Here is a 27,998-nt window from a genome sequence, read left to right on the forward strand (position 1 = left end):
CGTCGCGTTCGAAAGAGTATCCGGCACTAGGGCCGTGCAGCATTAATTTATTCCAGTGCTAGGCTACGTGGTAGTTTTGTTTTGAACTGAATTCTGGGAATAGCAGTTCCAACAGACATCAACAAGACTTCTTTAAAAAAAAAAAGGTTACACAGGATGACTTAAAATTATCTAACTACTTGAAAGTACAAAACTGGCACTTTTAGGATACTTATTGTAAATCCATGCAACTACAGCCAACATCATTTAATGTCAAATCACTATTATATACATATATGCACTGTATGATCAAAATAACTGATAGATTAAAGAAATGCCAAAACACAAATAAACCAAGTCAAGTCAAGTAAATTTTATTTATAAAGCACGTTTAAAAACAACCAGGTTGAACCAAAGTGCTGTACAGCATAATAAAAAACAACATAAAAATAAACGAAAAATAAAACATTGCAAAAACATTTCAAAAACAGCAAAAGTTAAAACCATGACAGACCACAAGATAAGAGCATGGGGGGGGGGGGTGCAGGCTGGATGGAGAAAGATCTAGGGTGGATCAAAAGCTAGGGAGAAGAGGTGAGTTTTGAGTCGGGATTTGAAAGTGTCCAGGGAGGGGGCGAACCTAACAGTGGATGGAAGGCTGTTCCACAAATTTGGGCCAGCCACGGAAAAGGCTCGTCGCCTTTTTGCCTCAACCGGGAGTTTGGAACCTTGAGAAGCCTCTGGTCAGAGGATCTCAATGGCCGGGTGCTGTCCGGGGGGCCCAGCAGTTCAGCGATGTAGGGTGGTGCTAGTCCATTTAGTGCTTTAAAAACAAATAATAGGATTTTAAAATCTATTCTAAATCTGACTGGCAGCCAGTGGAGGGAAACCAGTACAGGGGTGATATGGTCCCGCCTATGGGTGCCACCGTGCCAGTCAGCAGTCTGGCGGCAGCATTTTGTACATTTTGAAGAATTTGCAACCCCTGTGTACAGAGAGTTGCAGTAATCCAGCCGGGACGTGACAAGGGCATGGATCACTTTCTCTAGGTCGTGGGCTGATAGGAAGGATTTTATTTTTGCTATTTGCCTAATTTGGAAGAAGCTTCCCTTAACCACATAATTTATTTGTTTGTCAAATAAAACGCCAAGGTTTTTTATGTGTGTTTTTATGAAGGGGGATAAAGATGCGATGGAAGCGGAGATCTCTGCGGTTTTGTCTGGGGGGCAGAAGAGTGCAATTTCAGTTTCAACCAACATGTATTCATCAACACAATGTAATTCAGTGGTTACTGTATACAATAAAGATACAGTAAAGGTCAGAACACATACTTATGGGTCAAATCAAATGTTTTGAATGTAAAACTTCCTGACAAACATCCCAGAGATGTGAGATCCTACTGATTAGATCATTTCTAGTCATAAGACAGCATTATGATCCTCAACAGAAGAGGATTCTATAAATGATAAATCAAGGTTAGTTCCATGTACAGTAGGTTTAAAAGTAGTTCAGGAAAGGACTTTTTTGGGGGGTATTGTGCAGCAATTAGGTGGAATAGTTTATCAAGTCAATCAGCACTATGTTCACCCTAAATAAACTGCTGAAAGTCAGTTGGTTCTGATCATAATTGTATTTATTTCATGTCTTTTAGAGTACAATGTTCTTATCATTGCTTTTCTTGTCCCTCACCCCGGGGTCTCACATTAACATCAGCGTTAATGTATAAACAGTAGACATGAGCTCTATAGGGCTTCTTTGTGTCTTTTTTCTACCATTGTGAAATCTTCTGCTTTGTACATTTGTTTCTCTTGTAAGAAAGTTAATCAATCAAAGGTTTAAACCAAGACAAATCAAGGTTTGTTCAAACCCAGTTCCTGATGAAGGCTTGGATCCTCTTCATGAAGGGCAGCGATCATCTTTGACGACGCCTCGTTCCCTTTCTTTCTCACCATGTCGATGAGTTTCCTCGCCCTCTCTTTCCTGCCCTTCTCCACTCTGACCGAGTCCATCTCTCCATCGTTGAGGACCTTCTCATCCAGCAGTGTGTCCAGCACACCATCGAGGACGGGCTGCAACACTCGTTGGATGAACTCTTTCCTCACGGACAGCAACGTCTCCGCTTCCTGTCGTGTCGTCACGTTTGGCTGACTGGAGCCGGCGTCTGGAGGAAAAATAATACATCATTTTCAGTTACACTTTATATACTTTATTGAAATGTCTGACTGACACAGACTGACTAAATGTCTAACAGACAGAGGGACTTTCTAACAAAGAGGCGCACCAATCAGGAACTAGTATGCAAATATGGGGCGGGTTTATCACTAGAGGCATTGTTTTGTATCCGCCCATGCAGGTTCCACACGGACATTCCAGACTAACATCTACACAGTGATATTAGTCTGGCCATGCCAGGCTACAAGTTATTGGCTTATGAATGTGACAAACTAAATAATCTCCATGAATCCAAGGCTTCATGGGGGGGTGTAATTGATACGTAATTGTTTGGGTGAACTACTCCTTTAAACACACATTGTGTAATGTACCTTTGAGCACGGCCTCCGACACTCGTGCAACGATCTCTGTCTCTGCTTCCTGTCGTGTCGTCATTGTTGACGTGTCTGGCTGACTGGGGCCAGAGCCTGGATGGGTTTATGGAGGAAAAATAATGCAATGTTTTATCAAACATTATTATTGACTAAATGTCTGTCTGTCTGACAGACAAGACATTTGCACAGAGGAAACATTTTGCGGAATTTTTTACCATATGTCAATCATAATTATAGGATCATTAATCACATGTGTACACTTGTACACTCCAGTACATTTCATGCACAGACCGTGAGCACTCATTCCAGTCATTAGCCTGTTTGTGTATTAGTCTTAATATGTATTGAGCTAACAGGCTAGCCAAGCTAGCTTGGCCTGTATTATTGTGAACACAGCGAATGCTATTAGTGTGTTTTCAGTGTGCTGTAATACAATTAGTTGTTGGTGATTTCATTGTATTATGACAACGTTGCTTTGGTTTATTTCAACAGTTTGTCTATTATTGATGCATATTTCATTTACAGTCCTTATGCTCTAGTTAATACTGGTACATTTGTTTTGTTTTTTATTTCTACATTTTATTTTCAGACACTTATGGTTATTCAATGCACCAATACAGTGATGCCTCAATCCATCAGTACAGAGTTTAAATCTGTGTGATGTCTCTGTGCTGACCGGTGCCCTGCAGTGGTCAGTTATCCCCCATAACAGTTTTCAGGGTTCGAATCCCCAACAGTTATAGTTGGGGAAGATAAAGTTTAATAATAATTAAATTAAACTGAATAATTATGTTTACCTTCCAGTTCAATGCCTCCCTCCCAGACCTGTTCATTCTCAGGTCCCAGTAATGCCAATGAGACGACTTCTGCGTTGACATCCATCGTCACCTTAAATGTTGGATGGAAATTTGGTCCATATTTCAGACGATAAGCCACAGCCTGAAAACAGAGATACATTTTAGATAGAGAACTATAGAACTATTGTATTACTTTAGCAGTGCTAGTAATGGTAGTAGTTGTGGTGATAGTAAGTAATAATATTTGTATTGGCATTAGTAGTACTAGCAGTAGTAGTATTAGTTACTGGACATTATCATGACTCTTAACATATAATAAAGTCAGGTTGTAGTTTAATGTGTGATACCTCAGGTTGTACTTCATGTGAAGCACATTGCAGTCTGTAGACCTGGTCTGGGGTGAGAACACAGTTGGAGTTGCTCACCAGCTGATCCTTCTGGTTACACTCTTGATAGAATGTCTTCACCTACAATGACACAAACACAACTTGACCAGATGGTTCAATCATAATGACAGGTACGTGGGCACATTTTACAGGCTGTGCACTGTTGACAATATACTTCACCAGTCTTTGTTACCATGAATACCAGGGTATGTTGTCATACAGTAGCTCCTATGTCTTTATAGGCACCATGCAGTATATAAACTTTGGTCTTAAATTGATTGTTGAATGTGTTCACACACCTACAGACTAGCCTCTGGATGTCTGTTCAAAATATGAAGTGAACTTCAATAAGTCTAAAGAACTAAGATGCTACTTAACAGACGATACTGTATATGTTACCTCTTTGACAGGCATGTTGTCTGGCAGCATTAACACACTCAGTTTCCGTGTTCGACGTCCTGGTGGTTGAAGGAACAGCAGAACTTTACCAGATGTTGGACGCACACCGAGACACTGAATGTTCTTCCACAGGAGTCCAAACAGAGACAGGTGTGTCACATTTAAAACCACATGAGTCTGGGTCACTTTCTGTGGTTTTAAGAGGTACATCCCTTCATCTGTGATGTTGGCCACACAAAGGTCATCACCTGTGAAAAGATTTAAAAAACATTAGGCTATAGCTTCCATTTTATGGTAAAACTCAAAGAGACAAGTGCATCTGTCTTCAACAACATGCATAAACCATGACAGTTTCCATGACTCTTTGATCAAACGCAACAATCCTATAAAGGGTTTCATCATATTTTATGTTATATTATGTTGCTTTGAACAAGATCCTTGAAACTGGACGATGCTAAGAGCAGCTCCTCACCAGGTGTGATGTCACAGTGTGGCAGGTGTAGCTGACTCACCAGGTGTGATGGCACAGTGTGGCAGGTGTAGCAGACTCACCAGGTGTGATGGCACATTGTGGCAGGTGTAGCTGACTCACCAGGTGTGATGGCACAGTGTGGCAGGTGTAGCTGGCGGACAGACTTCTGAGGACACTGGATGTCAAACAGAGGGCCTGCAAGAGTACCTCCTGTTGACTGGAGACATCTTTCATCCCACTGAACAGTCCTGTAGAGGACTTCTCCTTCCCCTGTCGTTCCAAACACCAACCCTGTGTCACTGCACTGGAACAGCCCCGCCCCGGGGACCTGGAACCTGTGACACAAAATAATCATTTGTGTTGATATAGAATCTATATGATATAAAACAATCATTTGTATTTATCCTGATCTCATCATATGTCTGAATACGAATTAACAGGTAGCGAACAAGACTTGAAGAGAAACGCAAAAGCTGGAGTAAAGTTGACTGTTTTTTACTGTTGTCTGTTTTCTCTCCACAATCATTTTGTAAAACTGAAATACAAACATCAAAAAGGATGTATCACAAAAATGCACAGTAAACTTACATCTTAATAATTCAAAATAAAGTACAGTCAGCATGTAGAAATCACAAACGTTAATACCAAACATGTATCTATGCAAATAAACTCACAAGACTAAATTACATAGCATTTTAACGTTCTTAATATAAACATCATGAATTTACATCAAAGTCATTTCAACCAAAATAACTGCACAATGTACTCACAAGCGATGAACTTCTAGGCATGAAAGCATTTGGCCTTAAGGCTTAGTGCTAGGCTTGTTTTATAGAAAACACATAATTACTAAAGCCAAAACAGGTTGATTGACAAAAGGTCATTATCAAAGGCAAAAACAGATGCGTAACTGACAGAGGTCATAATGACCTGCCTAATTTCTTAAGGCTAACAGCTGCAGAAAGAATGCTTGCCAACTAGTGGAAAATAACTGAGAAAGAACATGACAGTATTGATATAAAATCTATATGATATAAAACAATCATTTGTATTGATATAAAATCTATATGATATAAAACAATCATTTGTATTGATATAAAATCTATATGATATAAAACAATTATTTGTATTGATATAAAATCTATATGATATAAAACAATCATTTGTATTGGTATAAATCTATATGATATTAAACAAACATTTGCATTGATACAATCTGTATTATTAACTGTCATGTTGCCACTTCACATCAAGTTCATTTACAATCCCATTTGTTCTTTTTTTAATGTTTATTTAACAGGTACAATGTAAAAAACCTTGATTCAAGTAACATCAGACAGATTTATTACATGTAGGGTTTCTAGAAAAGGCTAATTTGTGACCCATGATTATAGACACATAAAAGTAATAAATGATTAAAACAAAATGACATTCCTGAAATAATCATCTAAATTCATAAATCAATGGCATTCTTAACATTGTGTGTGCGTGCGTGTGTTGTGGGGTGGGTCTTAGCGATTGGTCTCTTTGATAAGAAGCTACCAATGAAGATGTTTAGGACGACTGACCTGTATTCATTGGTTGTTTGTTCCGTGTGCACGATGGGAGAGAAACTGGATGGAACCACTGGCCTGAAAGACACAAACAAACAAACAAACACAAATAGATTGTGGAGATTATAATATTTGAGGCCTGTTTTATACTACTTAAAGAATATTTTAAAATAGTGAAAATAGCTAATCTACAAGAGCACAATAGTAGATCGGCTATTTTGGTGTAAAACTACTGTAAGTATAACTCAGACTTAAGGGTTAAAGTTAAAATGACAAAAAAAAAAGGTAAAAATGACATTAATTAACACGGTCAGAAAAGGCAGATCTACAAGCTCACAATGTGTCACAATCACAAAACATTGTGAGCTTGTACATCTGCTATTTTTGAATATTTTTTATTGACTAAAACTAATTTTCTCTAATATTTAGTTTTAGGTAGTTTTGTAAACACAATACAGTTTTAATTAGTTATACTTTTTTTCTGTAAAGCTATGATATTATTTTTTATTTCAGTAACTAAAATGTTTTTACATTTCTAGTTATTTTGATAGTTTTAGTTCACTATAATAACCCTGGTTGTGTGTTTTATTTGGCTTTGTTCTCCAGACTGTTATTAATAGTAGTAAGAGTAATATAGAGTAACGTAGATGAATGTAGAGACATTAATTGTGAAAATGCCTGAGAAGAGTCATCAGTATTTCAGTGTTGGAACGTATCTGTGAAGCTGTAATGATGTCATTAAAACTATTGATCTAAGATCATTCAGACTCACCCTGCTTTGAGTCAGAAGAGATCCAGTACGACTAAGACTAGTGGAGAAGAGATCCAGTAGAACTAAGACTAGTGGAGAAGAGATCCAGTAGAACTAAGACTAGTGGAGAAGAGATCCAGTAGAACTAAGACTAGTGGAGAAGAGATCCAGTAGAACTAAGACTAGTGGAGAAGAGATCCAGTAGAACTAAGACTAGTGGAGAAGAGATCCAGTAGAACTAAGACTCGTGGAGAAGAGATCCAGTAGCACTAAGACTAGTGGAGAAGAGATCCAGTAGAACTAAGAATAGTGGAGAAGAGATCAGTAGAACTAAGACGTAGTGGAGAAGAGATCCAGTAGAACTAAGACTAGTGGAGAAGAGATCCAGTAGAACTAAGATCAGTGGAGAAGAGATCCAGTAGAACTAAGATCAGTGGAGAAGAGATCCAGTAGAACTAAGACTAGCGGAGAAGAGATCCAGTAGAACTAAGACTAGCGGAGAAGAGATCCAGTAGAACTAAGACTAGCGGAGAAGAGATCCAGTAGAACTAAGACTAGCGGAGAAGAGATCCAGTAGAACTAAGACTAGCGGAGAAGTAGAACTAAGACTAGTGTAGAAGAGATCCAGTAGAACTAAGACTAGTGGAGACGTAGTGGAGAAGAGATCCAGTAGAACTAAGTCTAGTGGAGAAGAGATCCAGTAGAACTAAGTCTAGTGGAGAAGAGATCCAGTAGGACTAAGACTAGTGGAGAAGAGATCCAGTAGAACTAAGACCAGTGGAGAAGAGATCCAGTAGAACTAAGAGCTAGTGGAGAAGAGATCCAGTAGAACTAAGACCAGTGGAGAAGAGATCCAGTAGAACTAAGAGCTAGTGGAGAAGAGATCCAGTAGAACTAAGAGCTAGTGGAGAAGAGATCCAGTAGAACTAAGACTAGAGTCTATCCAGAATCCTTCCCACATGACAGCTTTTTTTCATTTTTGTGTCCCCCCCCCCTTCTCTCTAGCTTGGCTAACGCTGGCCGCTTGCTCAGATTGGGTAAGTACACTTTTGAGGATTTTTGACTTTACTTGAGTATTTCCCATTTTCAATACTTTTACTCCACTACATCTCAGAGGCAAATATTGTACTTTTACTCCACTACAATTTTTTGACAGCTTTATCTGTCTGTCATTAAATGTCTCAATAAATTGAGTACAAAGGACCATTGTATTGAACTGTACTTTCCTGTGCATTTTTATTTTGCAAATTGCTAATAAAGTATTCAATCAATCAATCAGTTACTAGTTACTTTGCAGATTTAGATTATTATCACAAAACGTACATTAACGACTTGAAGTGAACCCTATATACATTTCGGCCTTTTGAAAATAGCAGATCTACAAGCTCACAATGCGTCGCATTGTGAGCTTGTAGATCTGCTATTTTCAAAAGATTTTTATACATTTTGAACTTGTGAAATGTGTGACGCCCCACTCCCTTGTATGGAGTGTTATGGGAGTGTCTGCTCTGCTCAATCTGTTCCTTCTGGGTGAACAGGGTGGGGCAGTCTACCAATCTGCTAATGGCTCATTGGAGAGCACCTGGGCCCGGTGCCTCCAGGAGTCTATAAAATCCAGCCCATGATCAGTGTATGATAGGCGTACTACGGTGTACGCCTGGCCTATGGTGCCATCTTATGAGCATGAGTGAGGACCTATTATATGAATCTCTGAAGTGGTCCTTTAATCTGTCTATCGCCCTCGAAACCAGGGGTCTTCAATGTGTTTCAGGCCAAGGACCCCTTAGCTGGGAGAGCTGAAGCAGGGACCCCCACTACATATTGAATAAATTGTGTTACAGATTAAACTTTTATGGATAGCTCCATATACTTGTTTGACAGCACTATCATCAGTGTTGCGTAAAATGTATTTTTTGTTTGTTAGTTTACACATTAACTTTTCTATTAATATGTTGGATTCATATTAATGAATAAACCCTCTATAATAAGTAAACTTGGCTTTTGGCTGTACTTGGTTTTCCCCTCTTAACCAAATTCGCATTGTGAGCTTGTGGATCTGCTATTTTCTGCTTATGTTCCCCACAGAATATGTTAGGGTTCAAGTGGTTAATGTAAAAAAAAAGCAAGTTACACACTGGTTGACACCTTAGCGCCCCCAATCGTTCCAGTTTTCACCACAATTAAAATAATTGTCATAAGTAGCGAGTGTAGCAGAACTACAAGCTCACAACGGGGCGCATTGATACTTGTGAGATTGTAGATTTAATTGATTAAGGGTCCCGGTTTGGGTTTTTGAAAATATGGTCACCCTAATTACAGACTCTGTAGCATTCAAGGATTGTGGAACAGAAAGACTGTCTTTAAAGGGTACTACCCTGTAAGGCCATTTTGACTGTACTCTACATTTTGCCTCTTTATTACCTTGAATGTTTAACCCTACATGTATGGTATAATTTCTTTCAGCAAAATCTCAACTATAAAAGGTCCATGTAAACCTGGAGCATTATTATTATTGCCTGTGCGATTAATTCTCCCGGAAACCTATTTTTCTGGCATTTTTTCATTCGTCACGCTCCTGATGTGTAAAGTCCATAAGCCCAGCATATTTTGTCAGGTATAGATGAAAGCTGTAAAGATGCAAAACACAAATAAATGGGAAAAGCTTTTGCTTTTATTATAAAAAATATATAAAAGCCAAATATGTAAATGTCACTTTCAAGTGCAACAAAACGATTAATATCGTTAAACAAAAACAAACTGCCACTTGTAGGTTGTTATGCATAATTATAAACATTTATAACGATTGTTGTAATGCATTATAAATGCACTTATTGTGCGTTATAGACACAACCTTAATATACAGAATTTTACAGTTTTGAGGTACAGTAGTAACAAAATAATGTAAATATGTAACTTTCAAGTACAACAAAACGATTAATATCGTTAAACAAAGTGCCAAAATATCTTCACCGAAAATAGCAGATCTACAAGCTCGCAACGCGTGGCCCTTTGTGAGCTTGTAGATCGGCTATTTTCGCCGAATGCTCACAACAGAATAAGAACGCTAGACAACTGTTGTAAGGTAGTAAAATAATTATGTAAACATGTCACTTTCAAGTAAACAAAGTGCCAAAATATCAATAGCAGATCTACAAGCTCTTCTCGCCACAATTTCCTGCTGGCGTGGCAGAGTCACACAGTACTCATCATACAGTTCATCCATGTCCAGTTTCCCTCTGATCTGTAGGACCTCCACCGCATCACTGAGCTGGGAGAATGTGAACCTGCTCTTCAGTGCCAAGCATGCAACATTCTCTGGTAGTTAATGTCTGTGAAGTCATACCACTTTTCCAGGTAGTTGAGTGCAACGTTGTAGAAGTTGGAGATCATTTCTGATTGTTGCTGCCTTTTGGTCTGGAAACTCTTGGAGGATAGCACTGGCCTCCATTCCAAAGAAGGAATCAATTTGTCGTTGTTGGAGCTTTGTCTTGATAGTGAACATTATATCATATAGCTCACAGACAGTCCCATCCTGAAACAGCAGAACAACATCATGGTCCATGGAAGATCTTCAGCACATATTTCACCATCCTGATCCTTTTTAATCAGCTGCCACAATGCTTTTGGGCACTGATTCTCTCCCAGTGACAAGAAGTAGCTCTTGATAGCTGCCCAGCTGTCGTGTAGCCTCTTGACAGCAGGCCACAGACTCAACCATCTTGTGGGTACGTGTCTCCGTACAGCATGATACTCCTCTTCCACAAAGGCAAACACTGCTTTCAATGCTTCTGTACGGTGTGCAGATACTGAAAAGTGACTGAATATTTTGTTCACTACTGAGTCAATGTCAATGTTCAGCCTGTCTCCAGCATGCTTTGCACAGTTGTGTACTATGTGGGCCATGCAGTTTGCCTTGATGATGCTACTGTTGTCTTAACTTTAGCTTCTGAAACACAGAATTATTTTTCCCATAGTTTACACTAGCATTATCGACAGTATATGCTGAAATCATGTCTAGTTGCAGGCCATCACTATTCTCATAAAAGTCAAGTATTTTGCTTTTCAAACCCAGCTCTGGTGTCCAATATCTCAGAGACAATGGGGAGAGCTTTGTTGTGCCATGATTAGACGCATCTGAAGCCACTGAAAATAATGGAGTGTGGGCTTTTTTGTCATCTGGGAGTTGAACCACTGGTGTTTTTAACTCTCTCAAACAACTCTCCACACTGGCAGGTGCAAGCACATCTGTAACTATGGATGCTGCTTTTGTACGACCACATGCCATTTTCTTTGCAATATCAGAGTCTGGAAACATGACTGATGAGAGCTTATTACCACAGTCTTCTGACCTGTATGACTGGGAGGGTTGCACTTGCACAGTCTGATAAACACTAGTTATCTCAGCAGCTGTTACCTTATCGTTACGTTATTTTTATTTATATTTTTTTAGTAGGAACGTATCCATAGACCGTGAAGCCTCCTTTTGAGCAACACGTTTTTTGTGAGTGTCACATTGTCTGTGTCTTTTCATGTCGTGTTCACCTCCATGTGCAACTGAAAAACGACTTTGACAAACGTCACAGAAAACAGATTTGCCTTGCACTGGTTTCACCCATGGATAAATAGTTTCCCTGTCTTGTTGTAACTGCATTTCCTTTTCTTTGCCTTGGTCGTAGTTTCCTCCCTTTCCTCCATGTTTCATTCAGTAATTTATCACATTTCAGTATTAAACGCGTCGCGTCTTTATCGCTGTGTTCCACGGTTTGTTTTTGGTGGGCGTTAAAAGTCACTGAAATGCTATGGTCACCCTAGGTACGAATCATGTAAAGTGGAAAATATTTCGAAGATGTCCTACTCAAACGGCACCGGGCCACGTAGGACCTCATCTCGGAGCTACATAGCGGAGGGAGAGGTTCTAAATGGGGCTATATAGCTCCCCCTGACTAGCTGTCTTCACCGTCGGTAGGACTAAAAACCAGCGAACGGCCACTCCCATCCCCAGAGTGCCGTGCCGCAGGCGCAGACGTAGTGCTCTGGTCCTGTGCAAAAGTCCCACTGACTGTTTTATCATGGGTGCGTTCGGAAATGCGCAGCGGGAGCGCACTCGCCTATTAGTTTGTATTGGCCAGTGCGCTTAGTGCTATATTTCCGAACGCACCCTATAGTCCCACACCCACACCTGAAACTAATACAGTCTAATCACAGAGTCCTCTCTCTGCACTCACCCACACCTGAAACTAATACAGTCTAATCACAGAGTCCACGCTCCTCTTCCCCACCTGAATCCTGATTCACAGCGTCATCATCACCGAGTCTGTGGCTGTGCTCATCACAATACAATACTTGAGCCTTATTATATACACATTTCGGCCATTTGAAAATAGCCAATCTACAAGCTCACAATGCGTCGTGAAGCGACGCATTGTGAGCTTGTAGATCTGCTATTTTCAAAAGATTGTTATACATTTTGAAGTTATGAAATGGGACATTCTGCATGAGTATTTTTACTTCTGGTACTTCAAGTTTATTTTGATGCCAACACGTTTGTACTTTTACTTAGTACATTTTGATTACCAGACTTTTACTTGTAAGATAAATTTGTATTTTTACACCGCAAGTTTTGATACTTTGACTTAAGTAAAGAAATTGGGCACTTTCCCACCACTGCATGTTCTGAGAATAATCTGATTTAACTGACTCTGATCTTTGTGTATTGTGCTGGTATTGAGCGCGAAAAGGAACCACAAACATTCAAATCCATGTTCCTCGTCCGACCAATGCACTCAACGGACCGGAAGCGGAGGGGGCATTTCCTGGTTTGTTTTTCGCTGGAGAACGATGTCTTTCCCAGAGTTTCTACAGTGGAATAAACTGTAGCGAAAACTAAACTATCCACGACATTAAGTCAGTACACCGTTTATTTTAATTAATTAACATACATTTACATTGGAATTACCCTTGTGTGACTCAAAGTCAGGCACTTATCTGCGTTAGTTAGCTCGTGTGCTAACTGCTGCTTGGAAACAACAATGTTCAATGCTACCGTTACCGTTAGCATAAACACAGCATAACAACATATAATATCATGGTTAATAACCGTGTGTGTGTGTGTGTGTGTGTGTGTGTGTGTGTGTGTGTGTGTGTGTGTGTGTGTGTTAGTTGTTTTAACAGCACACTCACTCACCAGTTAGTTCTGTTTCCTTTCATTGTCCAGCTAGTTTATGGTCTGTAGGGAAGTGATGATTGTTGGCCAGAAAATGTTTTCCCTGCGTTAAATACAGATGGTGTCAAGTAACTAAGTACATTTACTTAAGTACAATTTTGAGGTATTTTTTTTTTACTTTGAGTGTTTACAACTTCCAATACGTTTACTTCTACTCCACTACATTTTGGATCCAAATATTGTACTTTTAATCCACTACATTTATTTGAAAACTTGAGTTTACTTTATAGATTTGGATTATTATTACAACATGTACATTAACCACTTCAGACCTATTTAAACTTTGGCTATTTGAAAATAGCCAATGATCTGCTATTTTGAAAAGATTTTTATACATTTGAAACCTGTGAAATGGGACATTCTGCTTAATGAGAACTTTCTACTTTTGGTGCATTAAGTATATTTTGATACCAATACTTTTGTACTTTTACTCAAGTAAATTTTTAATTCTGGACTTTTACCTGTAACAGAGAATTGCTACATTGTTGTATTGATACTTTTACTTAAAGGGATATTTCACTTTCAAAAAAACTTTGGGTCATTTTATCGTCTACTCAGGCTTTTGTGAGCCCCCCAGACAGTTTTTAAGTTGCTTGATTCAGTATTTAGATATTTGATATTCATTTTATCAGACATGCCCCCTTCCTATACAAACCCATTATAACTTCAAACTCAATTTTTAACATGTTAGATTAATCAAAAACACCCGTCCTTGCTTCTGGTGACTTAGCCGTAAACCCTCCCTCCGGAAATCTCATTTCCATTTGATTTCTGAAATCAAATGGAAATGAGATTTCCGGAGGGAGGGTTTACCAGGCTACTGGTGACTCACCCTGCCCTCCTAATACGCGATCTTTTTTCGATTACTTTTTTCATTTATTTTTAATATTTTTTGGGGAAAATGAAAACAATTCAATACAAAAAAAAATCAAGCAACTTAAAAACGATCTGGGGGGCTCTCAAAAGCCTGAGTAGACAATAAAATGACCCAAAGTTTTTTTGAAAGTGAAATATACCTTTAAGTACAAAATGTGAGTACTTTTTCCCACCTCTGATGGTGACAACATTAACATCAGTCACACACGGGCTCAGCTTTATAAACACAAACTGAACAAGAAGTTCTCATCAACAAGACCAGAAAGAGTATGGTGTAGATAATATGTTAATTGATTGTCTTAATCATGTCAAGCAAGCATCTCAAGCAAGGTCTCACCCAGCCTGTTACCTCTGCCTGTTCTTGTGTTCACTCAGTGATTCATCCATTTACAAGTCACTTAAACATAATATAGTCAGCTCAGCTGCGTCATGATCTCACCGGCTTCTTTTGGTCTACAGCAGGGGTGATGCAACTGGAGGAGCCTAGGAGGACAGGAAACCCATATAAGGCTTAAACAAGGTTCTCACCTAAAATATGAAACAAGTAGTAAGTTAAACATAGTAATCAAACATAAGACAGACAAGACTAAAATGACTAAACATAACAAGACTAAATGCAATGCTTGCAATTCCAAGTGCTTGTCAGTTTGGGGGGTCCCCAGTTCAAATATGATTATCTTGGGGGGGTCGCCGCCTGAAAAGTTTGAGAACCCTTGAGTTATATGATTTGCTCTGATAGATTCCTCTTAAGTTTTTTTTACCAGTCTATACCAGTGGTGGGAAAAGTACTCAAATGTTTTAGTTGAGTAAAAGTAGCAATACTTCAATGTAGAAATACTCGGTTACAAGTAAAAGGCCTGTGTTCAAAATGTTACTTGAGTAAAAGTACAAAAGTATTGGCATCACAATATACTTCAACTACCAAAAGTAAAAGTACTAAAATGTTTGAAAATAGCAGATCTACAAGCTCACAACAGCTTGTAGATCTGCTATTTTCAAATAGCCTATGATGTATAAAATAGGGCTAAAGAAGTGGTTAATGTATGTTTTATAATATAGTAATTTATATCTGCAAAGTAACTAGTAACTAAAGTTGTCAAATACTTGTTGTGGAGTAAAAGTACAATATTTTCCTCAGAGATGTAGTGGAGTAGAAGTCAAAGTATTGAAAATTGGCAACACTCCACTAAAGTAAAAATACCTCAAAATTGTACAAAAGTAAAAACAAAAAAGAAGAAGAATTTTGCTTCTAATTCTTATCCCACGATTTTGTAACCCATTTTTTCACCCAGTGCCAATGGTACTTAAGTACAATTGAGTAAATGTAATTAGTTACTTTACACCACTGCTCTCTACCCCACAGGATCGTCGATCATGGCCGACCTCCCGCCACCTCCCAGCCTGTCTCCTCTCATCTCCCTGCTGTCCGCCCTGCTCCCTGAGGGCTACGCCGTGGGTCCGTCCAGATGCTGCGAGGGCAGGCTGGGGCTGTGGTGGGTGGGCCGCTCCCTGCCGGCCGGCGTAGTGCTCCTCCTAGGGAAGGAGACGGACCGGGACCGGGTCTGGGTGGACAGTGGCCGCGCTGACCCCGACGGTGACCTCATCGTGGCCTCTGCGCCGGGGTCCAGGAAATGTCAGACATACAGCCTGGAGACAGAACAGGTAAACAGAATAACACTTGTATAATATAGAATACCCAATACACATGTGAGGAGCCAACACTAACAAGGCAGAAATTACACACAAAAAACCTTTATGTTTTCACACACAAACACGTGTATCATAATATAATTTAAAGCACCTGAGACTGCTGGATGAACAATATGCAGCTGTGGTTATTATTATTATTATTGTAGCTGTTGTTGTTGTTGTTGTTATTACGGAAGATGGAAGTTTAAAAAGCAATGGTGTAAGATAAAGTGATGTGCTGTAGGCAGTGATGGAGATGAAGCCGGATATAGAAGCTCTACTGAACAAACCCTTTTGGATCAGGTGAGTTCACAGACTTCACACACGCACGCACGCACGCACGCACGCACACACACACACACACACACACACACACACACACACACACACACACACACACACACACACACACACACACACACACACACACACACACACACACACACACACACACACACACACACACACACACACACACACACACACACCAGAGGTGAAGTTAACTAGTACACAGTAAAAACGTGTGAAACCAGTGTCGTAAAAGAAATATCTCCACTCTCACTCTGTGTGTGTGTGTGCGTGTGTGTGTGTCCAGCTTTGCCTGCGTTGTGCAGAGCAAAGGGCAGCAGAACGTGACGGTGCAGTGTGTGTGTGGAGGAGAGGTGTGTGAGGCTGGCTGTGGGGACGTGTGTCTTCACGTGTCTCAAGACATCCATTCAGGAACAGAGTTGCTGCTGTACGGTGACCCTGGAGGGAAAGGTCAAGCTGCTAAACCTGAACCACAGCACACTGGGACTGGACAAGACAAAGGTGCATGATACATTACTTAAGCTGTAGATATAGTCGTAATTAACCCATTTACACCATTATTATAAACCATTATTTTATACTTTGGCTTTTAAAAAATGGCAGATCTACAAGCTGAGACAAGCCCTTCAGAGCAGAGCAGCGGTCCAGAGGAGGTGGTTATAACTGACACACAAGCTGAACAGGACGAGGAGGTGGAGGAGGAGGAGGAGGAGGAGGAGGAGGACATGGAGAAGGAGACGGTGCAGGTGGTGAAGACGGAGGAGAACAACAGGGACTCCAGGAGACGCATCATCAAGAGGAGTCGAGGCTCAGGTAGGCCTGTCACAATTATTCCGTAATCGTCTAATCGCTATTATTTGAGATAATCGCTATTATTGAGACAACGCATCACTTCGTGCCGCGTTGTAAGCTTGTAGATCTGCTATTTCCGCAATTATTTATGTATAAAATTGTTTAAAATTTTTAAATGTTTCTTTGTATATTTAAGTTGTTTGTCATATTTATTTGTCAATTTTGGATTACAAAGCCTAAAAGGCAAACAGAAAATGTATTTTGATTCATATGTTCTAATGTTCGATGCCAAACACAATGAAATCGTTAATCACAATTATTTGAGTGACAATTAATCGTCAACTTAAATTCTGTTATCGTGACAGCCCTGGGCTCAGGAACACGCACGGATGACGTCCCAACGACAGACTCACGTACGCACAGCCCACAGGGCCAAACCACTACTGAAACACACACGGTACCCAACGGACACAGCCCACAGGGCCAAACCACGACTGAAACACACACGCTACCCGATGGACGCATCGCTGACACTTCAACTGCCAACTGTGACATATTAAACAACTCAGACGCACAGTCACAGACGCCAGGAGTACGGACGGCGTGTGTAGTAAGTTCCAGTGGTTTAAAGTAACTAAGTACATTTACTTAAGTACTGTACTTAAGTAAAATTTTGAGGTATTTTTTTACTTTACTGGAGTATTTCCAATTTTTACTTCTACTCCACTACATCTCGGAGGCAAATATTATACTTTTACTCCACTATAATTATTTGAAAACTTTAGTTACTAACTAGTAACTAAAGTTTTCAAATAATTGTAAATTTAGATTATTATTACAAAACATATGTTAACCACTTCAGCCCTATATACATTTCTGCCATTTGAAAATAGTCGATCTACAATGATCTGCTATTTTCAAAAGATTTTTTGACATTTTATATATTTGAAAACTTGTGAAACATCCTGTGTAATGAGTACTTTCTACTTTAAGTACATTTTGATACCAATACTTTTGTCCTTTTTATTTTTAATTCTGAGCTTTTACTTGTAACGGAATACCTCTACATTGCAGTATTGATACTTTTACTGTAAGTAAAACATTTGAGTACTTTTTTCCGCCACAGGCAGTAACTGACCCGCAGGGCCTCGCCACAGACAGGCAGACAGACCGTCCTGCAGCAGACAGACAGACAGACTGTCCCACAGCAGACAGACAGACAGTCGGTCCAAACTGTAGACAGACTGACCTCCAGGGCTCCACCCCCCCCGCTCCCGCCCCTCCCCCTCCCCCTCCTCCTCCTCCTCCCGTCAGACACAGTTCCCGCCTGGCGGCGAAACCCCGCAGACATCACCTGCTGATTGGCCAACTCGCCCCCCAAACCAAACAGCGCGCTCGCCCCTCCCCCTCCTCGCCGCCGCTGACACACAGACAGACGGGACAGACAAACGGACAAAACGCCGCCGGTGGCCGCCTCGCGGAGGAGGCCGCCGAGCCCGTTTCCGGGGACGACGCCGTTTCCACGGAAACGTGTGATGCTGCTGACACAAGGGGGCGTGTCGATGCCAGGGAAGGCGTTACTAGGCAACCGGAGGCGCCTGAGGCGGTCGCCAGGGAGCGACGGTACCAGTGCTCCGACTGTGGTAAAGGTTTCTACCAGTTGTGTCATCTAAAGAAACACCAGTTCACCCACACAGACAGGAAACCCTACAGCTGTGAGTACTGCGGGAAAAACTACAGCTCTGCTGAAAACTACAAAGCCCACCAGGTAATTTCTTGCTTGTTGTTTGCTTCCATGATAGGCTGTGTCCGAAATTCCATACCAACATACTGATTGATTGATTGATTTTTCTTTATTTAAGTGTCATGCTTCCAAGGAAGCCCAGCCCATATGGACTTACAGGACACTTTAGCATTTCATTTGACATAGACAATGAACCGACATGACAATGAACAAACGAATAACAAACTAAAACACTCAAGCTTCATACTGCACATGGCAGATTACATAAATACAACTTAAAATACAACATTGGGTCTGTTACCTCACATCTTAACAGAGGACCGGACATGAACCTATTTGAAAAGATGAGATTGTCTTCTACTCCAGGCTCTAGAGACAAAATGTGCCGTCTTAAATACCTCACAATTAAACAACCACTCCAACTTCTGGCCATCATCTTCCCAGAATAGCTCAGGTTTTTGTTTTTGCATTACATCAAATGAAGGAACCCTCAAATCGTCATACAGAGTACAATAAAACAAAATGGAATTCATTTTCGACATCTTTCAGGTCACATACATTGCATATCCTATTCTCTTCTGGCACAGCTGAGAACCGACCTACCTCAATAGCAAGAGGCAGGATACCAGCTCTCAGCTGAGCACACAATGACCGCTGGTTTCCGGTTAAAAAGGATTTGACATAGGACTCAGTACCAAAACAATGCTTAATCTGGACATATGATCTAAGTTTTGGCTTAGATGATATGTCGTTTGACCATTTCTCTTTGTAATTACAAAATATTTTTTCTTTCAACAGGTTAATGTTACAACGAAGCATATTATGAAAGATATAAGCCAAATCTGCCTCTCTGAGAGGCAGATTTGTTATGCATTCATATCCATGTAAACACTTTTTAAAATATTATTTTGGGTTAGGGTTTCATCTTTCAATATATCTCGTTTTCAATTATAACAATTCACTAATTACATTTCCTATAATGAATAGATACTATTCAGTATTCCCAAATTAATATGTGAGAATTTTTAGTATGTCCGAAAGCTTAGTTTCTAAATTATGGGAATATTATAGTATGCAACAGTGGACACACTATGCTGCTATGAATGTCCCACAATGCAGTGCAGTAGCTGGGACAACGACAACATAGCAGAATTAACATGGGGACAGCGACCAAACCTCCGTCGCAATGCCAGAGTTACACTTATATTAATCACAGAATGTAGTTATTTGTTGAAACTGATGACTTGTCCAGTAAACAACATTTAACTGCTATTCATACACTGTGATGAAATGGGAACATGGAGTACCTCTCCTTTGTCACAAGATGGGGCACTTTCCTAATATAGCGTGCATTCTCTTCTATGTCCGAAATGAAACATACTATTGTGTATACACTCAAAAGTATGTTGTAGTACTATGAAAAATAGCATACTGCTCAGTATATACTGTAGCATATAGTGATTTAGGACGCAACCATAGCTTTCTTTCTCTCTGCTCTTCCATTGAGACATTTAGATCGTGTCAAAGGTCACGTCTAACCTAGACACAGGATCTGACACGGATTTTGACCTGATGGTCAAGATTCAAGTTATCCCCTGAGCAAGCAGGCCGGTTGTAGAGGAGGGGGGTAGAAGAGGAAAGTTACATAAAAAAACAAATACCCTACTTTTACTTGAATAATTGAGAAGCATATATATATTTTTATAATAATCAATTAAATTGATGAGTTGTTGAACCCCTAGATCAGTGGTTCTCAACATGTGGGTCGGGGTCCCCACATCATTTTGGGGGGATCCCCAGATGACAGTGAAGTGACAATTTAAGGCCTTTTTAATACCCCCAAAAAAAAGAAGGAAAGAAAAGGGTCATTAGCCTACTGCATCAAAAGTAATCAACAAACTATAGCCTACTATAAAATAAGAAGAAAAAAAAGATCTACAAGCTCACAACGCCTCGCGTTTTGCGAGGCGTTGTGAGCTTGTAGATCGGCTAGTTTCAAAATATTTATCTGTGGAACCGAGTCAAACAAAATGTAATGCCTCAACTCCTCCTTGTCAGGGTGGGAGGGTCCCCCAGTTCAAATATGATTATGTTAGGGGGTCACGGTCTGAAAAGGTTGAGAACTACTGATGATAATAATAATAATAATACTAATGTTAACAGCTGAGCCACCGGGGGGAGCGTCCTTTCTCCTGCCCCTGGGCCTACTGTGAGAAGAGCTACGGGCTGAAGAGGGACCTGAAGGAGCACATGGTGCTGCACACCGGAGAGAAGCCCTACGTGTGTGAGCTGTGTGGCAAGGCCTTCGCACGGCGGCCCTCCCTACGCATCCACCGCCTCAACCACTGCAAGAAGGAAGCACACAGACAACTCCCCAAGGTGAGGAGAAACCCTGCTATTCACTCAGTAGCCTTTTGCTTTGGAGTCATTTTTGCAAATCTTTGAATATATATATTTTTAAAGCGAACATTTGTAACTGTCAAATGTCTCACCCAAATGTCTTAATTCTTCTGATTTCTAATTTTTGCTACTGTATATCAGTGGTGCTCAAACCTTTTCTTGTCAAGGACCCCCAAAATGATATGTTTTTGGCCGCCGCTCCCCATCAAAATATGTTGTTCCAGGGACCCCCCAGAAGCAAAGATTTGAGTTCAAAAACATTTTTTTTTTTACGAGATCTACAAGCTTGTAGCGTGGCACTCGGTGCCGCGCTATGAGCTTGTAGATCTGCTATTTTTGAATAGCCAAAGTATAAAAATATAACGGTTATAGCTAAAATCTCTAAAATTACATAGTTGCGTTCCCGCATTGAATGGGTTAACCCATTTAGACCTGAGACGGTTTTAAATCTAAAACGTTTTCAGAAAGTCTTCTATGTTTTATTAAAAAAAAATCTAAACAAATCCTGTTGCTATATACATGGCAACATCTAAAATGTCACAGATGCTTTCCCGGTTTTAAAGGTATAACAACGTATAGGCTTTCCCGGTCTTAATGGGTTAACCCATGATACCAAATGAGCATCCCATATTCTGGGCTGAGAATTTGGCACATAAAATTATAGATAGACCCCTGGGGGACCCCAGTTAATGAAGTATACAGGGTTCAAATGATAAGCCCTACATCATACTTCGTCATACAACAAATTACGAAAATAGCCGATCTACAAGCTTGTTTAAAAATGTTTAATAATAACTAGCCACCTCGGGAATGATGCCACTCGGAACAATGAAAGGAGTTACGTGTCAGGCTGAGGGTTCCTTGAGATGGTTCTACAGTAAATGGACCAGAGCTACGAGTTACGGGTCTGTAACTCTTGAGAATGTACAAATGAACCCTTATGGGTCCATTTTGTTCCATTTGTACACTCTCAGAGTTATGGGGGTTCTTGAAATAAAAAAGGTTTGAGAACCACTGCAGTCATTTAAACCAGGTCTTATGCTGTCTCCTATAGTTACAGTGTCCAGTGTGTTCCAAGCTGCTGGCTAACTCAGGCTCTCTACGGAACCACATGAAGCTCCATACAGGAGAGAAACCCCACATCTGTCCACACTGTGGCAAAGCCTTCAGGCAGAGAGGTACTACCAGTATTATCAGTCTGACCATTCCTTAAAAGGTGTAATATTCACTATCATTGAAATGTCTCTCAGAATAACTTACATGGACAGCGACCAAACCTCTGTCGCAATGCCTATTACACTTATATTAATCACAGAATGTAGTTATTTGTTGGAACTGATAAAACAACATTTAACTGCTATATATGTCACAGGGTGAATGGAGAACCAGGTAGATTGAAGACAGAGTGCTCGTTTTTAGGCACAGGACTTCGGGGCGAGGCGGGGCTTTTAGCGAGGCTCGCGAGGAGGAGGAGGAGAAGGAGGACGCTGCGAGGCGGGGGTTTATTACGTGAGGCTCGCGAGGAGGAGCTCCTCCTGGCGAAATAAACCGTCCTCCTTCTCCTCCTCCGAGGAGGAGAAGGAGAACGCGGAGAGGCGGGGCTTTGATGTGCCGACGCGGACCTGTCTTTTGTTGTTCCCCCCCACATAGCAACCAGGAAGCTACGCTAGGGGAACGCTGAACACGCGTGCACACGCACACGCTTGTCCACGACGCAGGCGCGCCGACTTAGTGGAGCTTGAGGCCGAGGAAGCGCGCCCTCGCACCTCCAGGCGCGAGTGCCCGCGCTGACCGGCCGATGCTCTACTAGTCGACTGAGCGCCGTTTGAGTTGTAAACCGATAGGGACAGAATAGTTCTTTTCATGGATCACTGTGTGTGTGTGTGTGTGTGTGTGTGTGTGTGTGTGTGTGTGTGTGTGTGTGTGTGTGTGTGTGTGTGTGTGTGTCAGGGAGAAAGTAAAACAAAAGCCAGAACACAATAAAAGTATCTTAACAGTCCTGCTTTCAATAAACCAAAAAAAGCATGAGCGCGTGCGCGTGTGTGTGCGCTTGTGTGTGTGTGTGTGTGTGTGTGTGTGACTGTGTGTGTGTGGTCGCAGCCATATACATGTTTGTGCACAAGCCTGGCTTGTGGCTCCCTCTAGTGTTGCTTCTACAGAATTGCTGGGTGGGTGGTAAAAACGAATGCGCCTTCTTCAATCTACCTGGTTCTCCATTCACCCTGTAACATATACACTGTGATGAAATGGGAATATGTAGTACCTCTGCTTTGTCACAAGATGGGGCACTTTTCCTAACATAATGCCCTACCTGATCACACTACAGGGTCACACAAAAGTATCAAAAGTAGCAGATCTACAAGCTCGAAACGCGCGCGAAGCGACGCGTTTTGAGCTTGTAGATCTGCTACTTTTGATACTTTTGAATTTGAATCCTGAAAAGTTACAGTTTTGGACGTTTTTTGGAGCACCTCTAGTATCTATCTCTGTGGGCTGTCTTTTTAAATGTACTAACATATCTGTCTGTCTTATCGCTCAGGTAACCTACAGGGCCACCTTAGAATCCACAGCGGGGAGAAACCGTACCCTTGCACCCACTGCGACCAGAATTTCTCCCAGAAGCCCGAGCTTCGCAGACACCTGCTCTCCCACACGGGGGAGGTGTTCCTCTGCAGCTACTGTGGCAAGGCACTGAGGGACCCCCACACCCTGAGGGCCCACGAGAGACTGCACAGCGACGACAGGCCCCACCGCTGCAGCGTCTGTGGGAAAGGTGAGCAAGTTGGAAGTAAAAGAAGGGAGTTTTAGCCTCTTGAACCTTAGTGTACTGGTTCTCAAACTATTTTCATGTTAAAGACCCACAAATTGATATGTATTTGGCCACGGATCCCCCCATCTGAAAAGGTTTTGTGCTCCGGGGACCCCCAGAAGAGAACTCTAAATTATTCCAAACATTTTCCAAAGAAATTCCATATTTTTCAAAGATTTTCAAAAATAGCCGAGGTATGACGCGCACCACTTCCCTAGCGAACATTCGTTGAAAATAGCCAATCTACAAGCTCACAGCCCGTCACAACGTGTTGTGAGCTTGTGGATCGGCTATCTTCAGCGAAGAGATTTGGTGTAGAGGGGGGAAAAGGATCAGACCTTGTATAGACCCCTGGTGGACTCCGGTCAGCTACTGTGAAGTATATAGGGTAAGTGGTTAGTGAAATTATTGCATTCTAAATTTCATAAATATCAGATACTTTAGAATGAATGACCTCTATGAAACTTTGCTAAATTATAGATAAAAGTAAGCTATAATGTTCTGTCACTAAGTCGGTCATTATTGGAAATAAGCCCCCATTGACACAGCAGATTATTTCAAAATATATAATTTAGAGTAGCCAATCATTCTTTTACACCCTTTGTTTCTCCCAATTTAGTCATTATGCTAATTCATCTTAAAATAAAATACTGCATCATCTTTCTTCTTTTAGGTACGTTTTGTTTAATTTAGATATGATGATGATAGAGATACAGGAAACTGAGGGCAGAGAGAGGCGGAAGATTTCAAAAGATTAAAAAAAGTTTAAACAAAATAAAAACTATTCCAACATTTTTCAAAACAATTTCATAAATGAAAAAATTAATAAATCAAATAATTTTCATGAATAAATAAAAAAACAACATTCAAGAAGTAGTAAAAAATAGCAGACCTACAAGCTCACAACGCGGCGCAAAGCGTTGCATAGCGTCTGCTATTCTCACTAGTTTGGGTCCCGGGCAGACGTCTAATTTCTCTTTTGGGCCTTGGGCTAAAAAGTTTGTGAATCACTGCGCTATTCGGTCGCACCACGTTCCTCCATCCTCACTCCAAGTCCCTCTATCGTTGTGTTTCTTTTCCCCTGCAGGCTACATCCTGGCCACCAAGCTGAGGAGACACATGAAGTCGTCTCACCTTTTGGAGAAACCTCACAGCTGCCACTGCGGGGCCTCCTACACGCTGAGACAGAGCCTGCTGAGACACCAGGCTCAGCACAGGAGAGAGGAAGGGGAGGTGGAGGAGGAGGAGGAGGAGGGGGAGGAGAAGGGAAAGGAGAGGGGAGAGGTGAGGAGCAGCGAGGTCCTGGAGGCCTTGGCGGGCCTGGAGAACAGTCACTCCAGGCCGGTGAGAGGCAGACCTAGAAGGAATCCACAGCCAGTGAAGGAGGAAGGAGAAGAGAAAGCAACAGGAGCGGGTAGGCCTGTCACAATTATTTATATATAGTCGTCATAATCATTTGCATGTTGAAGAATGTTCATACATTTTCAAACATAAAAAAAAATATATGGAAATAGCTGATCTACAAGTTCAAAATGCGTCACATTTTCACCATTCATATAAAGTATAAAGTTATTAACTTATGTTAGTTATGTTGTCATATCTGCCCTGTGCACCTTTTGTTCAACAGAAATGTAGTTTATATTCATAATGTTCGACAGACACGCAATTACAATTCTTAATCGCAATTATTTAATCATATTTGAGCGACAACTAATCGTCAAATAAAAATGTATAATAATCGTGACAGCTCTAGGAGTGGGAGGAGAGAGGCTCGGGATCCCGCCGGAGAAGAAGAGATCACGTGGGAGGAGAGAGCAGGAGCAGCAGACGGAGAAGAGGAGGATTCGCGTGGAGCGGGCGAACGAGAGCGGGGTCGGCAGAGTGCACGAACTGGCGGTCATGGCGGAGCACACGGTGGTCTACGTCCAGACCGTCGGGGGAGGGGATCTTCACACAGCGAGCTCCGGCCCTCTGGTCATCGCCTCCTCCACGGAGAGCCCTCTCCAGGGAGTGGTGGGGGGGGAGGAGGAGATGGTGGAGGTGGTCATGTCCGAGGACGGAGAGCAGTGCATTGTGGTCCGTGGCGGGCAGCAGCCAGTGGGGGAGGTGGTGATCCTACAGGGAGACGGTGGACTCTGCTCTGTGGCTGAGACTGTGGAGATAGAGACTGGATAAAAAATGTCTACTTTTACCCAGTGGTTCCCCAGAGGAGTCGGGCCAGATTTATACTTTAGCATAGTGGTTCTCAAACTTTTTCATGTCAAGGACCCCCAAAATTATATGTATTTGGCCACCGACCCCCATCTCAAAATATGTTGTTCCAGAGACCCCCAGAATAGTCAGGGAATATTATCAGAATAATGTCATATCTAGGAATAAATTCCTTACCAAGAAATTTCTTCACCAATGTGTTTGTAAGGTGTCTAGTAACACATCTCACAAAGACTGAAATGCAGTTTCCCTAGGGGAATTTTTGACAGCTGCTGAATTCTGATTCTGAATCCATTGCAAGCATTTTTTTTGCACCAAAACCACTCCTTGGGCTAAAAACGGCCCAATCTCAATGTGCTTTTTACACAAAAAATTACCTGGAAAAGGTTGGCTATGGCCATTTTTAGCCCAAGGAATGGTTTTGGTGCAAAACAAATGCTTGCAATGGATTCAGAATCATAAAAACACCCTAGTTTGACCCCTCACATGCTACTTAAAACAGAATTAAAAAATTAATAAAAATCCCTGCATAAGGTTATGGTGGGTACCCCAACTTTCAGCAGCTGTCAAAAATTCCCCTAGGGAAACTGCATTTCAGTCTTTATGCGATGTGTTACTAGACACTTTTACAAACACATTTGTGAAGAAATTTCTTGGTAAGGAATTTATTCCCAGATATTTTAAATATCCCCTGACTAGAAGCAAAGATTTGAGTTACAATAGCGCAATAGCTCATAGCAATAGTATAGCTCATAGCGCGGCACTCTGTTTTTTGATTGATTGAATATTTTATTAGGCAAAAAATGTAAAAAAAAAATACTTTGTCTAACAGGTCCGTTCATAAAAGTCCTTGCGGACTTATTTCCAATGAGGGCCTTGGTATTCAATTCATAGGCATATATAGTGGCACCACAGTTCAAATATCATTACAAAATAAACAGCAAAAAAATATATATAACACTAAAAAAATAAAAAAGAGGGGAAAAAAAATATGTACAAGAACAGGGGGGGGGAGGGTCTGCTGTCTAACGGGAAAATGGTACTGCCTCCTGAAAGGTGATTTTTTAAGGCTCTTTTAAATGAGCCCAGCGAACTGCATTTTTTGAGGGATGGAGTTAGACTATTCCAATCCTGGGTGGCAGTGCTGTAGAAGGAGAATTTGCCCATGTTTGATTTATGGGTGGGTGGTACCAAATTGTTGTTAACGCTCCCTCTGGTATTGTGACTGTGGGTGTCGCTAACCTTTTGGAGGTATTTACTCAGATATGCGGGAATAGGGGGCATATCGGGCAAATTTGCATTTACAATTTTGAAGGCCAGTCCCATTTTTAGTTGTTTAACCCTGTCTTCCACCCTGAGCCAGCCTAGGCTGGCAAAATGGGTGGGAGAAAGGTGGGTCATGGGCCCCAATCCGAGGAGTAGCCGAATCAGTTTGTTTTGGGAGGTTTGAAGCTTAGTCTTCAGTGACACTGAGGTGTTGGAGTACCAGGAGGTGCAAGCATAGTCAAAAAGTGGTTGAATCAGGGCCCCAGAGAGGGTCCTGAGGGCCTGAGGGTTGACAAAAGAGGAAACTCTGCCCATAAATTTGGTTATCTGGTTTACTCTTTTGACCACCTTTGTAGCCATGCTTTCACCTGTCAGGTATTTGTCAAGAACACAACCCAAATAGGTAATCTCTTCTTTGCTAGAGATAATTGTGTCATCGACTTTGACCTTGAAATCATTTACATCCATCTGTCTGAGGGAATGTTTGGTCCCAAAGAGAATGGATTCAGTTTTCCCAAGGTGTAGTGACAGTTTGTTATCGGTAAGCCAAGTACGGATTTTTGAGAGTTCGGAGCTGAGCGCCTCCTCAACTTGCAACTTGTCCTCTCCCGAGATCAGGAGTGCCGAGTCATCAGCGAACAGGAACAATTTGCAGTTACAGGCAGCACTCATGTCGTTAATGTATAGAAGAAACAGTAACGGCCCTAGAATGCTGCCCTGAGGAACCCCACAGCTCACCGGGAGGGATGAGGACATGGTTCCGTTGATGTCAACCACTTGTTCTCTTCCCTCCAGG

At 41.3% G+C, this 27,998-nt stretch overlaps 2 protein-coding genes across 3 annotated transcripts; one reads left to right on the top strand and one right to left on the bottom strand.

Annotated features, from left to right (window-relative positions):
- Positions 1–387: 387 nt before the first annotated feature.
- On the bottom strand, positions 388–13,143 carry LOC308088878 (caspase recruitment domain-containing protein 8-like). Of its 2 annotated transcripts, XM_080433463.1 has the most exons (8): positions 13,068–13,143; positions 6,148–6,210; positions 4,700–4,914; positions 4,108–4,355; positions 3,670–3,789; positions 3,323–3,464; positions 2,523–2,618; positions 388–2,140 (listed from the first exon to the last, which is right to left on the bottom strand). In XM_080433463.1, the coding sequence occupies exons 1-8, from the start codon at positions 13,088–13,090 to the stop codon at positions 1,830–1,832; spliced, it is 1,218 nt and encodes a 405-aa protein (XP_080289589.1). In that variant the 5' UTR covers positions 13,091–13,143; the 3' UTR covers positions 388–1,829. The 2 variants fall into 2 exon arrangements, with proteins under 2 accessions (XP_080289589.1, XP_080289590.1); XM_080433464.1 differs by lacking the exon at positions 2,523–2,618.
- Positions 12,702–26,120, top strand: znf408 (zinc finger protein 408). Its single transcript, XM_080433358.1, has 12 exons — positions 12,702–12,787; positions 15,346–15,644; positions 15,916–15,974; positions 16,267–16,481; positions 16,584–16,793; positions 17,138–17,382; positions 17,899–18,540; positions 20,680–20,895; positions 21,971–22,094; positions 23,456–23,689; positions 24,813–25,139; positions 25,473–26,120. Exons 2-12 carry the CDS (start codon positions 15,357–15,359, stop codon positions 25,898–25,900), a joined length of 2,988 nt encoding a protein of 995 aa, XP_080289484.1. The 5' UTR covers positions 12,702–12,787; positions 15,346–15,356; the 3' UTR covers positions 25,901–26,120.
- Positions 26,121–27,998: the final 1,878 nt, after the last annotated feature.

The sequence above is a fragment of the Gymnoscopelus braueri genome (genome assembly GCF_963280865.1).
Source record: "Gymnoscopelus braueri genome assembly, chromosome: 1".
NCBI classification, from domain to species: domain Eukaryota; kingdom Metazoa; phylum Chordata; class Actinopteri; order Myctophiformes; family Myctophidae; genus Gymnoscopelus; species Gymnoscopelus braueri.

Bases quoted from the DNA above. Each gene is read 5' to 3' on its own strand.
- znf408 (XM_080433358.1), top strand. From the start codon at position 15,357: ATGGCCGACCTCCCGCCACCTCCCAGCCTGTCTCCTCTCATCTCCCTG. The intron at 16,794-17,137 runs GTAGGCCTGTCA...TTATCGTGACAG, and splicing joins CAAGAGGAGTCGAGGCTCAG to CCCTGGGCTCAGGAACACGC. The intron at 23,690-24,812 runs GTGAGCAAGTTG...TTTCCCCTGCAG, and splicing joins CTGCAGCGTCTGTGGGAAAG to GCTACATCCTGGCCACCAAG.
- LOC308088878 (XM_080433463.1), bottom strand. From the start codon at position 13,090: ATGAAAGGAAACAGAACTAACTG. The intron at 6,211-13,067 runs GTGAGTGAGTGT...TGTGTCTTTCAG, and splicing joins AAAGGAAACAGAACTAACTG to GCCAGTGGTTCCATCCAGTT. The intron at 4,356-4,699 runs GTGAGTCAGCTA...ATCTTTTCACAG, and splicing joins ACACTGTGCCATCACACCTG to GTGATGACCTTTGTGTGGCC.